Source organism: Ascidiella aspersa, chromosome 4, assembly GCF_963924565.1.
Source record: "Ascidiella aspersa chromosome 4, kaAscAspe10.2, whole genome shotgun sequence".
NCBI classification, from domain to species: Eukaryota; Metazoa; Chordata; class Ascidiacea; order Phlebobranchia; family Ascidiidae; genus Ascidiella; species Ascidiella aspersa.
In genome coordinates, this window is record NC_139450.1 from 29207480 (window position 1) to 29223190 (window position 15711).

The 15711-nt window shown below is 38.2% G+C and overlaps 1 protein-coding gene across 1 annotated transcript; it reads right to left on the reverse strand.

The window, feature by feature from the left end:
- Positions 1–450: 450 nt before the first annotated feature.
- On the reverse strand, positions 451–13492 carry LOC146157362 (lethal(3)malignant brain tumor-like protein 4). The gene is made up of 6 exons (XM_083388186.1): positions 13409–13492; positions 7119–7250; positions 5783–5926; positions 5125–5313; positions 4698–4782; positions 451–2756 (listed from the first exon to the last, which is right to left on the reverse strand). Exons 1-6 carry the CDS (start codon positions 13490–13492, stop codon positions 601–603), a joined length of 2790 nt encoding a protein of 929 aa, XP_083244312.1. The 3' UTR covers positions 451–600.
- Between the last annotated feature and the right edge of the window lie 2219 nt (positions 13493–15711).

Genomic DNA, 15711 nt, shown 5'->3' on the forward strand with positions numbered 1-15711 from the left:
CCATAAAAATTAACAAGCATTGTAGGCTCAGCAGAGAGAAATTATTTAGGGCCAAGGACTCACGCTTTTACTTGATCGTTCGTGGCATGATTAGTTTGGCACGTCGCACATTAAATCAGAGCTGACTGGTTTGTCTGTTGTAATAGATAAAACACACTCAGGTGAAACTCGTTTTTTCATGGATTACCAGGGCTCAATGAGGTGACAAAGAAAAACAGCTACCCTATACCACGAGTAGACGAACGCCTCGATCTTTTATCGAACTCCAACTATTTTAGTACACTAGATTTAAAATCTGGGTATTGGCCAATTCCCATGGATAGGAGTTCCCAGGAAATAACCGCTTTCGCGTGCCATGATTAGTTTGGCACGTTAAATCTGAGCTGACTGTTTTTTCTGTTGTAATAGATAAAATACACCGCTGGTCAAAATTAACGTGAAAGGTAAGCATAGCCTTAAACTTTATTTCGCAACATTTGCGACCAAAGCAACTAAAAAAGCAACAATTCCGCCAAGTCATTTTAAAGGCGCTTTAAACAAAATATAGAAAAACAATGAGCGATTTTTAATCGATGCAACTTTTCCAAAACAAAAACAATTTCAAGTCCTTATTTTATCGGCGACTTTAAACATGAGCACCGCGTTGTAGATTTTCACGCTCGGCCCGAGTTTCAGTTTGAGAACCTTGGAGATGTCCGACTGCGTCAGCATCAGCAGCGCCTCACCGTCGATCTCCTGCGTCACGAACACGTCACCGTACTCGCGCTTGCCGGTGACGTCACGCACGAACTCGCACACCCGCGCCGCCGACCAACGCCTGACGTCACTGGCCCGGGTGCCCTCGACGCCCGGTAGGGTCTTGACGTGCTGGTGCCAGTAGGTGGGCGTGTCGTCGGGGTGGATCGACTGGTTGAGCATGAAAGCGGCTCGACATAAAGGCGAGTCGTTGTGACTGGGATACCTGGCTGTGCGCAGTCGGTATTTGGACGGAAGCTCGTGATCATCCCTCAAGTCGCCAGCGTCCTTCGATATTCGGCGGGATTCACTCAGCGCTTTGGTCGCACTCGCGCTAGACAGTCTCGGCCTTCCGCGCTTGCGCTTGGGAAAATGCAAGGACTTGGCTCCCTTGGGCACCTCCGATAAAACCTCGATCCTCGAATCCACCAATCCGTTCTTTTGCTCGTGTTGGAACGTAAGGCGGTCGGGCAGCGGGTCTCTGTTCAAGTTTTGGGGCGAGTAGGGGCATCCGAACTCGCTGTGATGCGTCACGAAGCGATCTTGCCTCACGTGACCCGCCCCCGTGCACCCGGGTATGGGGCAACCCGATTCCTGGCTCATCTGGTCGGCTCTGGGCGGGGGCTGGAGCGGGTGCTCGGTGTTGAAGCCCCAGTTGGGCGGGTGAAGGTCGGGCGAGTCGGCGTCGAACCAGTCGTCGTACAAATCGCTCCAGCCGTCGAAGTGAACTTTGACCCTGTAGTCGTCGCACTCGACGATCGTGGCCACTCGCAAAAGCACCGGGTTCCGCCTGTCGATCACCTCCAGGCTCATGCCGGCTTCGAAGCCGTGACCCTTGCACTGGAACGCGCCGTCGTCGGCCGCTCGATGTTCTTTCAGGTACTCGCTCCAATCAAAGTGCTTCTTCTCAGCGAAGCCGAGCGGCGGCGAGAGTTGTTTCCCGTTCGCCTTGCACCATCCCACAGGCCGCAGGTAGTTGGACGACGAAATGGCCCAGTAGTCGTAGTCGCTGTTCCAGCCGTCGAAGTGGATCAGCACGTAATGACTGATGACGTCAAGCACCGTGGCAACGCACGTCAGCGTGGGATGCTTGCGGTCCACCGCCTCCAGTTTGTCGTTCACCCTAAACTCGGTCTTGTTTTGGAACTCAGTGTTGGCGAAGATCTCCTCGGGCGCCGCTACCAGGTTGGCGCTCTCGGCGTACGCCCTCCAGTGAAAATCCTTGTCGTTTTCGTAGCCGCAAGGTGGCGTCAGGGTGCGACCGCTCTCCTCGCAGAATCCGCAGGGAAAGATGAGAGGCGAGTCGGCGTTGGCCCAAAAGCTGAAGCAGAGCGGGAATCCCTCGAAATGCAAGCGCAGTCTGTAACCGGCCACTGCCACCACAGACACGAGGCAGATGAGGGATTGGTGCATTGGGTCGACAGCTTCCAGCAGATGACCCACCAGGAAGGGATTCTTGTACTCCGGGATCGGATTCCTCTTCGTCAAGTTTCTGAAGATCTCTTCCGGAGCGGGACACCCTTCTTCTTTCTCCAGGTGCGCGCTCCACGAAAACTTCCTCCGATACTCTTTGCGCTGTGACGTCACGCTGATATGACGTCGATGCTTGCCGTGTAGGGATTCCACGTCATCGGAAACGATCGACGCTTTGCGGCGTTTCTCCAACGGCCCGCCACTAGAGGGCAGTCGTATCTTGATTTTTAGCTCACCGGCTTCCTTGGAATGTTGCCGGTGGTTCCCCGCTTCACCCGGGTATTCACCCTCGTCGAAGGAAACTCCCCTGCGGTACTTCCCCCGCCCTCCTCCGACCCCGTGCACGTTCTTCAGCGCCCTCTTGTGCCGACTCGCGTTCTTGGCAATGCACTTCTTGCTGCAGTAGCGCCCGAAGAACTTGGACGAATCGCCCAGGCTGCCGCAGAACAGACACTCGGTGGGGTAAGAGGGGCCCACGTGAAGTGATGACGTCATGGCGTCGTCATTGATGATGCCGTAGAAGGAACCGGTGACTTTAGTACCGAAATCTGCGAAACGAATATAGATAAAATAGATCGTAAAAGGAAAACAATTATTGATTAGGAAGCTTGTTCCATTATATTTCTTAGAATGGCTTAATTCATTGATCTTGTCATTTGTTTTAAAAGCTATTAAGTTCAGAATGTTGTGAAACGTTGAATCGTACGGATAAGCAAGGGGGTTGTAAAAAAGGGGGGTGTTCCAACTTTTCATGTGCTCTTTTTAAAGTCTCGTTCAGCAAAGTCAATACTTCAAGTCGGAAATTTCACAATCAACCCTGAGTTACATGTAACGCCAGTGTTGCAAACGCCAGTTTGTAAAGTCCGGTCAAATCGTTTGCAAAACAACTTAAATCCATGTCCAAGTCATGGTCATAGCAAGTAAAGTCCTAATCAAGTTATTTTCATAAAAACAAATTTATAAATGATTAAAATTCGTTAACACGTTCAATTAAGATAGATTGATTTGCAAACAACAAAAACGTAACATATAAACCGTTTCACAAGCAAAACTTAAGGTAAAAAACTGACCAAATTTTATAAAATTTCTCTAAAAACAAATAATTCAAGTCCAAGTCTAGTCATTTGTCCAAAAGGTTCAAGCCAAGTGAAGCCCAAGTAAGGTCATTTAATAATCATTGCAAAACTGCGTAACGCTCGATTTGGTTTGGTTGCATACGCCGCATTTGTTTTTGAAGTACCCCTAATAATAAATTAGAGACAATATAGACAGAATAATTTAAGGGCCTAAGAAAGCTTGTGGGTTGATGAAGTCGGGTCATGCAAATTCCCTGGGGGTCGTGAGAAAACCAAGTCAAAAGTTTGGCCATGAATATCGAATGCTACGTAAGCGGAAACTTTACAAGGCACAAAAACTTCACGCTTTGCTGCGCGTATAGGGGGAGGGGGATCGATATACACGTGCTATTTTATTCACAAGCGGGTTTCCTGGGGTTCCCAAAACAGTGCGTGTGAAAGCAAGAGGTTGCCCTGGTTGGAATGCGTAAACTTCCAAAAACCCTGCTTTCAATATAATCTAAAGGACAGTTTGTGTCGAATCGAAACACTAGAAAATGCAATTCTTTATACGACCATTTATTTACGAAACCATGTTTTTTTTGTAATGAATTGCAAAGCCAAAATGGTCGAGTAGATCGACATCATCTTGGTTAGGACGTTTCGATACGAGCTTGTGTCATTTTCAGTTAATGCGACTTTTTTGAGAAGCAATTCAAGCATCTATTCGAAATTTTTGGCTTTGCAACTTATTGTTATTAAGCTACATTACAGATCCGTGAACAGCTTATACCCATTTTTATTAATTCCTATTAACATTGAGCGCATGTTTTTGCGAGTAAGAAAGTGTGTGCGTTTAGCGTGTGTGCGTTTATTTTATGTTCATATATGCTGTGGCTGTTGCAGTATGGACTATTGAGAAAAAGAGTAGGTAAACGCGAGTTGTCGTACACTTAACTACATTTTGTAAGTCTGAAATCTAACTCTACCTGAAAAAGTATTAGGAGTTCACTAAAGTTCGATGGGCGGCACACTGTCGCGGTTTACACTGAGGTGATACATTTTTTAGGAATGTTACTGAGATAACAAATTAAAGATACAACTTACAGGGCGCGGTTTTGAAAAAACACCGAACGTCTTTCGCAGCCGCCTGCCAATTTTAAAAGTTTGTAATTCAAACGTTGTTTTTACTTTATACAGTATTTTATATTGGAATGTTCGCTGCTTTCATACACTTTCTAGCCCAACCGATTTGAACATTGTTCTTTTCGTTATCCATTTTTATAACTAAATTATCAATTTATTAGTTTAATATTACTGAACGTATTCTTTCGAGTTGTACAATGGTGTATAAATCTGAAATGGAATTAAACTTGTAATAGGTGTCTTAACGCTCGCTCTAAGATGCTTAAACACTTATTTTTTAAAACAAACCTTTTGTTTCGACTTTCACCGGTTTTTCGTCTTTAAACTGCGCAACTTCGAGCAAGTTTGCATCATCGAGTCCAGTCACAGGCTTCTAAAACCACACGAGTTGAGTTTGAAGAGAGAATAGGCAATATATAACGTATTTCACCAAATATTGTTTCAACAATAGCGCGCTACATTCGGAGTTGTACTATTGGGGAAAAACACAGTACGAAAAATTAGACTCTCCTTTCTCTTTAAATTAGATATCTGTGGTGCTTTATTTCTTATACAAGGTATTCTCTTTATCGTCTTCAGATGCACACGCATTACAATTTATTAACCGCGAAGAAAATATCGTACTACTAGAGTTCCCAATTCTATCATTATTTATCGATAATATTTGTGCATAATAAAAACCAACAATCCTATTTAAACCAGAAAGCTTACTTACGTTCTCAGGAAAATCGTTCGTCGACAATTCACGACTCGTCTTATGGGTCGGACTTTCTTCGCTTTCCGAAGCTTCATCGATAACTAGATCGGGTGCTTCCCCTGCGGCGTTTGTGACGTCATCAATGACGTAATCATTATCGGTTTCGGCCTCGATCATTTCCAGGTTGCCGTCGTCGGTCATGCGAAACTGAGGGGACAGGTTTTTAGTCAAGTAAGGAAAAATGAACATTGAAACTTGTAAACAAAGCGGCCGGAGACATTTTCACAAAAAGCGTAAAAATAGTAAAATCTTGCTCATAATAAGTAAACACAAAAAACAAACTTGATATCGAAAAGGATAAATAGGGTTTACAATGTTGTAGAAAAACCACGAATGTTATTTTACACAATCTACTGCAAATTGTTTATAAAAAAACAAGAAACATATATTAGATAAACCTTTAAATGGTAAAGCTAAATTTCTTTAATAACCATCAAGTCTGTTCCTGGCTTATTCCTACAAACCAACACGGGCAAAACAGTAAGTATTAAAGCGTCTACAATTTTTCAAGACAGCCACGAATATAATATTACAAAACCTACTGCATAGTTTATTTTAACAAAACAAGATTTATTTGTAATAGGTAAACTTTTAGGAGCCAAATTTCAGCAATAACCTTCAAGTCTGTCCCTGGCAGTACTCCAACGCCATCACTCCATTCCAGGCCCTCCATTGTGTCGTTGTTCCGCGTTATGACGTCATCACCATCGCCTACGTCACTAGAAGGATCCTCCCCTGGATGGTCGCCGTTGACGGAGGCCTGTGTGGCGTTAAAGAAAGGGAGGTTTTGCTTTGATTGATCAGCGTTTCCTTTCGGATTCTCTTTGCGCAAATGCGACGCGCTGATTGGTGGCGTGAGTCACGTGGTCAGAATAGAATACTCACTTTTACCGGTAAGTGACTTGTTAATTTAGGTTAAACGCAAAACGTATACCGAGTAAAATATTTTTAGGCCAAATTGGACAACACAACCCAGTGTATTTTGTGGCTGGAACTACATTCGAAACTAAATTTATTTTGTAATCTTCAAGTTCACTGAATACACCTACTTAACCTCCCATAACCTAGTCCCGGTCTCTTTTAATCAGTAAGTTACAGGTTAAGGCGGAATATTTCGGCCCACATTTCTCGTTGCTTACAGAAACACGAAGGAGAAAAGTAGTAGGCCCTAAACATCATTAATATGGAGCCTATACCAACAAACACAAGGTCGCATTTATAATAATAAATATAATTAAAATCATAAATAAACAACCCTTTCCGTAAAAGGCCCACAGGTAAATGCTATGCTTTTTAACGTACTGAAAAAGGTTAATCCCTTACAAAACGTACAACAACCGCGAACCCGTCTAGTTGCTGTTTTTGTGCACTTTCACACATAATTGCCAAATACCCCACTCAAGTCAATTCACTTTTTAAATTAGAATGGGAATTAAGTGCACTCTAGTCGCTACCTCAATACAGCAGTAAATAAAGCCAATCAGAAAAAGTGGAAAAATAAAGAAATGTAGCGGTCCCCGGCAAACAAATAAATCGGTATATTTCCCTGCCACAAAAAACGTTATTGTTGCGTATGTTAAGATCGAAAGTTTTATTTTATTTAAACTTGGAAAATGAATTTCTACATCAACCGTAATGCCAGGTCATATAGTTTGGTTGTCTCTGTCCAAAGCCAATTCCATATTCTTATCAAACGTGTTTACCTTGCGAATAGATGGCGACTGGTAATTATATTACGTCATCTGAACACATATACGTCACACCGCATCTTAGACACACGCCTAATTTCCAGCGACATGCCAACGCACACAGGCAGGTAAGATGCAGGTCACGGTTGTCGTATAAGCGCCAACCACTGGCAAAGTCAATACCAAAAATAGCCTGTCTATAGCAAAGGTTGCTCGGTCAATATCGACCGACAGAAATCGCAAGAAACGCTCCGCCATACTTACGTCATTCTGCATGCTTTCGCCTTGGACTGTGAGCGAAGAGTTGTGATGCATTGTGGGTAGGCCGTCGCGTTGCACTGTGGGTAGGCCGACGGTCGTCGAGTCGACAGACATGCTTGACGGTTCTGCGTTGCTCTGGAAACGAAGCAAAGGGAAAAGTTTGTTTATGAAAGGCTGGTAAACATAGGAAGTCTGTTTGTGCGCCACCGACCGGAACATATTTACGTTGGAATTGAGGTAAAGCTGTGGGGCGTGTATACGAAATAACAATCACATTAGACTGTGGCGTGAAACTTTGGACAACTTTAAATTAAAAAAAAAAACGGCTTCATTTGGTCTTACTCGGCGATGGAAAAATTGCACTTGAAAATTACAAAGAAAATTGACTGACGCGCGGCTTCTAATTGAAGTAGTTTTCGAAGTGTTCGTCCAAACTTGTCAAGGAAAGAGAAAAATTATAAAAGCGTAGTTTGTTAAGGGCTTTTGATGCTTTTTTACATAGAATTTTTGGTGTTTATTTAGTGGCCAAATAACTTCACGATTTTGGGAATTAATTTTTTCGGACACTATTTTAAAAAAAATAATTTCTCTGGTATTTCTCTACGTAACAAATAAAATCTGTTTTGGGATGCAACAATTTGTTCTTACCTAACATCGATATTTGATTATAATTTCTAGCAGTTAAAAATTCTATACCCAGGATGAATTTTTTTACGCGTTTTTTTTAATCAAATTCTGTCAACACACTGGTAACACTTGCTCTGTGTTTGACTTTGCTATCGTCATGTGTTGTTTGTTGCCACTTGAAATCGCGCGGCGCTCTATTGTTACAAAATTGGGCCCGAAACTTGCTGACGTATTAAAATCAATACTCCAGGTCGATTTGTGCACAAACTTGACGTAGAACACGCGATGGACAATGCCTTTTTCCCGTAACTCTTGGTCGTCTCATTTGCTTTCCATATACGAGAAACAAGGCGACGAACTGACAAAACTGTACAATTTCTAAGAATCACAACCGAAATTGGTAGACTTGGGTTAATTATTTACTTTGTTGCGGTATCTCAGTTGGAGGATGTGATCCTAACGATAAAAGCACATAAAATGACGTATCTTCGAATCGAGTTACGTAATCGCTAGATATTTGCGTTCAAGTTCTTTTGCCTGCTACAAAATACTCGAATTAAACATCGTCGTTATATACGTATCGATAAATAGTTTCAAGTTAATTGTTTTTCGCAACTATTTAAGGATGTGTTGCAGGAAGTGCTCTGTTTGGTATCGCAAACAAAATACAATGTATATGTAAATGTTGATGATCGGTTATGTTTTTCCGTAAACAGTTCTTTAATTTAACATGCGCTTCTCGTTTTAATGGTTTTGCGGATTTCGTTGGGCAATCCGTTGTTTTGCTGATTTCATCTTGTGAAAATTCCCGCCAGAACTAACTGAAACATCTTTGTTTCGGGCGAAGTGTGCTTGGAAAGAAAAAGTTCCCGCCGAAAACTTGGGATTTTTTGGCCGCTTTAATTTTTCAAAATTTGCATGCGATGTTTGGGTTCGGCGTAAATTACCGGAGATAGCGCCATGACAGCATTTTCACAGTATTCTATTTTAGGGAAATTATATCAATTGAGAAACCGTCGCCCGACTAAATTATATATATGAAATGAAATATAGATCCGACTTATTTCTTTTCGTTCAAGTGATAGAAAATTTCCTCAAATTTTTAGGTTATAGCAATTTTCCCAAAAAAAGTAATAGAAATTTTCCTAAAGTCTAAGCATATCTTAATTTCCCTAAAACTTAGTTTGAATAAAAATGTGTATAAATATAATTCCGTGTTGTACATGGGCGATTTATTAACCTAATTAAAAAAGCTGGCTTGGCATACAAGATAACAAAACCTTATATTGAATTTTGTCTCCGCCCTAACTTTAATAAAACTAATCCCCAGTCGGTCTACACGTTTGATGCTAAGTACTTAGTAATTTTGTCATTCACAAATCTTTTTTAATACTTGCAACTTTGTCGGTTCAGAATCCCTCTGTAATGCTTATACTACCGCAATCCGCCAAGGATTTACACCACAGGCAATAAGCAAACTACAGAGGGAGTTGTAAAACGATCGTGAAACACCGGTCGATAAAATTAATTGAGGAAAAGTGGAATGGTTCTAACGGTAAAGGTGACTGAGATTACTTTTTCCTGCGATAGTATTTACTGGGTTTAAATGGTTCCGACTAACCTATATGAGAATTTAAGTTGAGGTTTCTCTGAATCCACTGTTGACACCTATGCAAATGAAAAATGTTTCAATTTAGGAGTTTTGTTGCATTAGAAATGCAGAAAATGCGCCCCAAACGATTAGAAACTTCAAATTGAAAATTTCACAACAATTGCGTTTCACCCTCTATAAGTGATGTGAAAAAGATTTCAGTCGCATGAACTCATGATGATACCAGTGCGTATGAAAACGTCTGGTACTCGATCAAATTAAGTTTGACATTCATTTTCAAAAAACGAAGAAGGCCTTGGCTTTGTTAAACACAAAAAAATAGTTACTTTAGTGTCTCTATGCTTCTGTTCAAAAATCTATCCGAAGTAAAAGTTTGGCCTTAAGTACATCCCTTGAGGGTATTTAGTTCGATGATTTTCAGACTATCTAATGAAATTGTAGCCTAATGTATATATATATATATACACATTAATATTATGAACCTGTTTGCACTCCTGCCTTTTTTTCTAGTTATTGTTGCTAAAAAAATGTTAATGAATTTCTAAGCTAAGATACTTAATACATACCCTACCAAAAGTTTGCGATTATTAGCAACTGTAACACGGGCTAATTATAACAACTATAACTCGGGGTAATAAAATATAAACCCGTTACTGAAACGCCTCAATAATTCCTGTTGTCAAAAGTAACCGTTAGCACTGACTATTATGTGTAGAGTTTATAAATAATGCATACGTCACTCTCACAAAACCTTTTCTAAAGGTAATATCAAAATGTACAAGCGAATTTTGTGAACTATTGCAAGTTAAAGTTTCGATCATACTGAAAAAGCAATCGTTTTCTGCAGTGAAAAACGGAAAGTTATGAGGGTTGAAGACTTTTTAAATTGCCCTCTTGGCAAACCAAAAATGGTTGTTATTAAAAATATGCCCCTTTCTGAAGCACCTGGATGCGCAAAGGGCATTTATAAAAAAACCTCTTCGCTAGCTTTAACAAAGGAAGCTTTTAAAGTGGTTTATTCACCAAATCGATCTTTATTTTCTTCCACTTCGGCCCATTTACAGTTTATTATTAAACGTACGTTTTCGCAAAGTCGCAAAGTGTTGTAATACTCAACGTTTAAGTCTTTACTGTTGACAGGTTTTATTATTAACTTCGCCAATTCACCATCACTATACAGAACAAATTTACATTTTAATAAAGCTCTTAAGGCGTTAAACCGTACTTAAGTATATGTCGAAATGTAAGACGGTAATATAAGCAACCTTATTTGCACATTAAAAGCGAAATTTCGTTAGGTGGCTAGTGAGAAACATCAATATACAGATAACAGGTGGTATTCACCAGACTTGGACAACTAAGATTTATTTTAGCTTTTTTAAATTAGATTAGAAATAAAATTAGAGCAATTCAGTTTATCCAAATTAGATTAGAATTAGAATTACCGAATTAAAAAAAACAATTTTGAAGTAGAAATTGAACTAGAATTACATTTGATTATTCACAATCAATTTCATTTAAATTTAGAAGTATTCTAATAAGAATGTGAATGGTTAACATATGTCTGCTAATTTTGATGCCTTTAGCATAGCATATGCTTTTCAGACTGTTAAAATTATGTTCCAACCAAAGAGTTTGAAATCAAATTCTTTATTTTGACCTCCTAGTCTAAAAATGCCGTTGGACCAAGTAGCATTTTTGGTAAAATCCGGATTAGATTAGAACTATAATTAGAGCAAACAAGCAATTCACAAAGTAGATTAGAATTAGAATTAGCCGCATTTTGCTCTAATTGATTGATTTAGAAAACTAAAATGATCTAATTGCCCAAGTCTGGTATCCACACGTTTAGTTTAAGCCCTAAATTGAATTGAATTGACAGGTGGTAAGTCAAGACAAAGTTTGAAGCTGTTTATGCAACTTGACGCCAAATGTAGCAAGTCAAAACGGGAAGCCATCCAAAGTCACGTGATCCGACGTTCGCGCCAAATTTCCGTTTAACCGTTGATGCTTCATCGCTCCATTTGTAACAGAAGAAGGCTCCAACAAAACTAACGCCACTATGCAAAAACTAAACGGCGAAAATTTGCAACTAGAACGGCAGAACGCCTATTCTAAATGACAGCGGTTGAAAAAGGAACTTTTCCGATTAGCTAAAAGTTCGTAAGATATCGCCAATTAACATTTGACGCATCACAAACTTTGGCAAAAAATATAACATCACAACCAAACTTATATGTACATTTTCACAAGAAACGAGTACGCTTTTGATGGTAAATAGGTTGTTTTTGACGAGATGAATTACGTCACTGATACTGTTAATATAATTTCTTTTTTTTTCGATTATAAACTTTAGTAATGTTAATGACAAGTTGTTTCAAAAATATTTTCCAAAAAAAATTAAATTTCTAACCATTAATATTTCACATATACATGTGATTCGACTTTTTTGTTTCAAGCTAACTAATAAATTTGAATATTTTAATGCGTCATAGTTTCAAGTTACGCTATAATGTTTGGCACCAAAAAGTTAAATAGAGCACCGCGAACTTTAATAGCCGATTTACACATGTTGTCACGCAAATGACCTTAATTTCGGTTTTAATTTGAAACGTATTGAGATTTTACGCTGGTCACCTCTTTGCGAAATTGATTTAAATCATAATAAATAATAGAATTTTTTTACATAGGTGCTTGTGAAAAGCAAGGTTTAATTTTTAATAAAATTTTTGCCGAGTTAAAAAAAAACGTTTATTCTTAAAATTCTAATTGTTTTACTATTTAAGTTAAATTAGAAGAGCAACTAAATCCAAATAGGTTTCGGCATGATTTTAAATTGAAATTGTGTATTTCGTAAAAAAAGAAGATTTGCGCATTGACTGAGAATCAATACTTTGTTCGTCTAACAAGACAAAAAAGTTTCAATCGCTTGCAAGAAGACCTTGAATTTATTTTTGGCACAATAATCCGTCAACGACGAAAACAATTTATTTTATTTCCATTAGCGTTTCTCCTCAACTATCATAAAGGTGTGACGTATTTCTTTAGTTGTACACTTCCTTCGAAGGTTTTCAAGATTCAAAAAGGTTTAAAAGGAGCATTGAATAAGGTTTAGTAAGAAACTTTTTATAAAAAAATTCATAAATAGGAAACAAAAACTTGGATATTTCAAGCGACTTTATTTGAGATGCGAAACTTTTATTCGTCTTTCTCTTTCAGGTTTTCCGAAAGTTTTTGAAACAAAGCCTAAATGACATGTTGCAAATTAAAGTTCCAAGGTGAAAGCGAAACCTTTATCGAGAGAAACGAGGCGAGCGACCAGTTAAAAGTTCGATATTTCCTTTTGAGTCGCCTTACGAATATCTATAGCGGGTGTCGCCCAAAGTGCACAAAGCGAATCCAATAAAAAAGGCGAAGAAGTTTATTGAGGCTCGGCGCTGGAGAGTTCTCGTTTGGAAAAGCGAATATCCCGTTACAATAAGTAAAACCCGTTAAGCCCAAGAGTCGTATTGCTGAGAAGTGCACGCACACACACGCACACACGCGCGAATCTAGGCTTCCGCTAGGCTTGAAACGGGCAGGCGAGTGTGTGTGCTTGCTTGCAAGGCTAAAAGCGCCTCGTGTCTAGTGCTCTGCGCTGTTCTACGCCTTTTCAAAACACAGTTAAAAATCACTTTTGATGTTATTTAAGGCCTTTGCGAGCAAGCAAAATCCAAGACCAGAAAGACAGAAACGGTTAACTATTTTTTTCTAGTTGACTTTCCATTTTGTTTAAAAAAAAATTTCGAAAAAATTATTTAAAAAAAAATTTATAACCTTTTAAAAAACTGCACTTTTGTTAATTTTTTTAAAGAAATGTAGCTGCTTAAAAATTAACCATGTTTAGTGTTTGCTTTATGTTTAAAATTTGTTTTCACTTGGCTTTAAATAAAACAGCTTTCCTAGCAAAATATTACTTTTCAAATTGAAAGATTCCTGTTTTATTTTTAAACAAAAGAGTAAAGAAAATAGGGTAGTTTAGCTTTTTTAAAACAGAATATAAGTTGGCACCAACCTTCAAATTGTGTTTCCAATTTCCAGCAATAACGTTAAAGGCTTGCTGCTTGTCGGTTGAGTACACACAAGTTGCTTCTGACATTATGTTCACGGTGAGTCTCGATAACAAACCGACAGGCTCCTTTAGGAGAAAAGAAGAAACAAACCAGAAGAGGAGCGGAGAATTGAGTGGGAAGAGAAAAAGGCAAAATAGCCCTTTTGTAGAAACACACAATAACAATGGCTTCAGTAAAGCTTGATGTGGTTAATTTTCTGAGTAATATTGAATCTTTTTGGCCTAAGTTAACAATACTGCACAACATATGCCCGCTGTTTTACCATTTAGAAAACAATATGTTTCAAACGTCAAAAAACGTCATCCTGTTATGTTTAACATAGAAACGGCGACAGACAACAGATATAGTTTAAAACTTTAAAAAGTAACTCTCTGTTTTGCTTCGAAACTTTCATTTTTTTTATTAGAACAAGTTGTCTGTTTTTTTCAAATATAATATATACTACATTATGTCTTTTCACCTTAAATTTCCAGCACCTAAAAGTTTAACTTTTTATATTTTTGTACAACCAAGTAACTGTGTGTTACTCAATAAAAATCAACATATATAATAGAAGTGTTTGTATAAGTTTTGTTTGAATATTTTTCTTTTTAAATCCAAAAATATGCAAAAACAAACTTTATTCGGTGTTTGAAAATTATCAAAAGATTTTGAAACATTTCTTTTTCTTACAAGTTAATAAAACTATAGAACTCATTATTAAAAAAATGAAAGTTTTGTAAAGATTGTTTAATTACATACAGAATGGCAATTTCAAAATATATATTCATGTGTATAATTTTAAACATTTTTTGGTAATATTTTTTAAATAGCTTCACAATTTTCCGCAGGTTTTCATCTTGAGCTTTTAGGAAATGACCAAACCGTTTCTAATCTTGTCGATAAAATGGAAAATTAATAGCAGCGATGTCACAATTGTTGTTTTCAATTCAACCACGCCACTGGCATTTCATCTCAAGGCCGTTTGTGTGCCCACAGTTACGCATCGTCGATCGCGCGGAATGTTTCTAATTTTCTTCGCAAGGCATGCTCGGATTCCTTTGTGACGTCACTGGCTTTGTCAAGCTCGTCTATGCGGGCATTTCCGGATCGTATCCATGCTTTGAAGCGCGTTAATGTATTACGGTTTGTTTTCTGGCCGTTTATAAAAAAAGTTGCCAACTGATTTAACGACTCGGTAAAGATTGTCTATAATTTGCACGGGATGATGCGAAAACTCCTGCTTAGTTTTGCCATAAAACTTGTTCATTTTTTAACTTTTTAGCCTTGAATTTTTATTTTTATTTTTTGCTGTATGAATCGGAATTGGAGTGGTAACCTTAATTTCGCCAATGTTCACCTTAAATGTAGCCTTAACGCCTTTGTATGTGACGACAAGTATTTCGACAAGTATTTCGACAAGTATATATTCGTTCACCTTCCGTCATTTTAATAAGATCTATAAATTTCAATTAAAAAGAATGTACAGTAAATATAGAAATCGCCTTTAAAGCTAGCATTGGTTAAAAGTAAAGATAAATTCTTTATTTTAAGTCTTCCGATGTGAGTACACTCCAATTTCCATTTTATTATCACCTGGTTTAATGGTTAACCCAGAAGCCTGTCACAATTACTTGCCAAATATCAACTGTTATGTGTGTTTCATTTATCCATTCGTCTTTACCAAATAAAATTGCTTTCTGGCAATATATACTTAATAGCATAAAGATTTTAAATATTTTTTTTTTAATTTTGAAAGGTTGAAATAGACTTATTTATATTTGCAACACCTAATAAAAGAGTAAAGCTAAGAATAATATAAGCTGCTTTTAATATGATTTGTGCGTCAATGGCATTTTCAATATGTTTACCCTAAAATGCTTGGTAAATTAAACTGCCAGAAATGTTTTTAATTTAAAAAATAACACAAAATTCAATTAACCTGGTGTTAACTCTTTTCCGTTCTATTGCAACAGTGGCTATCACTGTACGTTTTAGCCTTATTTTGCTTGTATTGAATAAATTAAATATTGCGACCCACGTAACATCCTCTGACGTCAAGCATTGAAAAAGCAGTTAGTTCTGTAGTGCTTTGGTTTCATACAAGCCAATCTCAACCAATGTTTTTTTAATTAATTGAAACGATTTTTGGTACATTTGGTTTGTAATAAACAAAAACTACTTCGCCTATATATTAAATTTTTAATTTTAATAATAAAAGCACAGCAACGCGGCTAAATGTCACGTCAAACGTTTATGGGTTGAT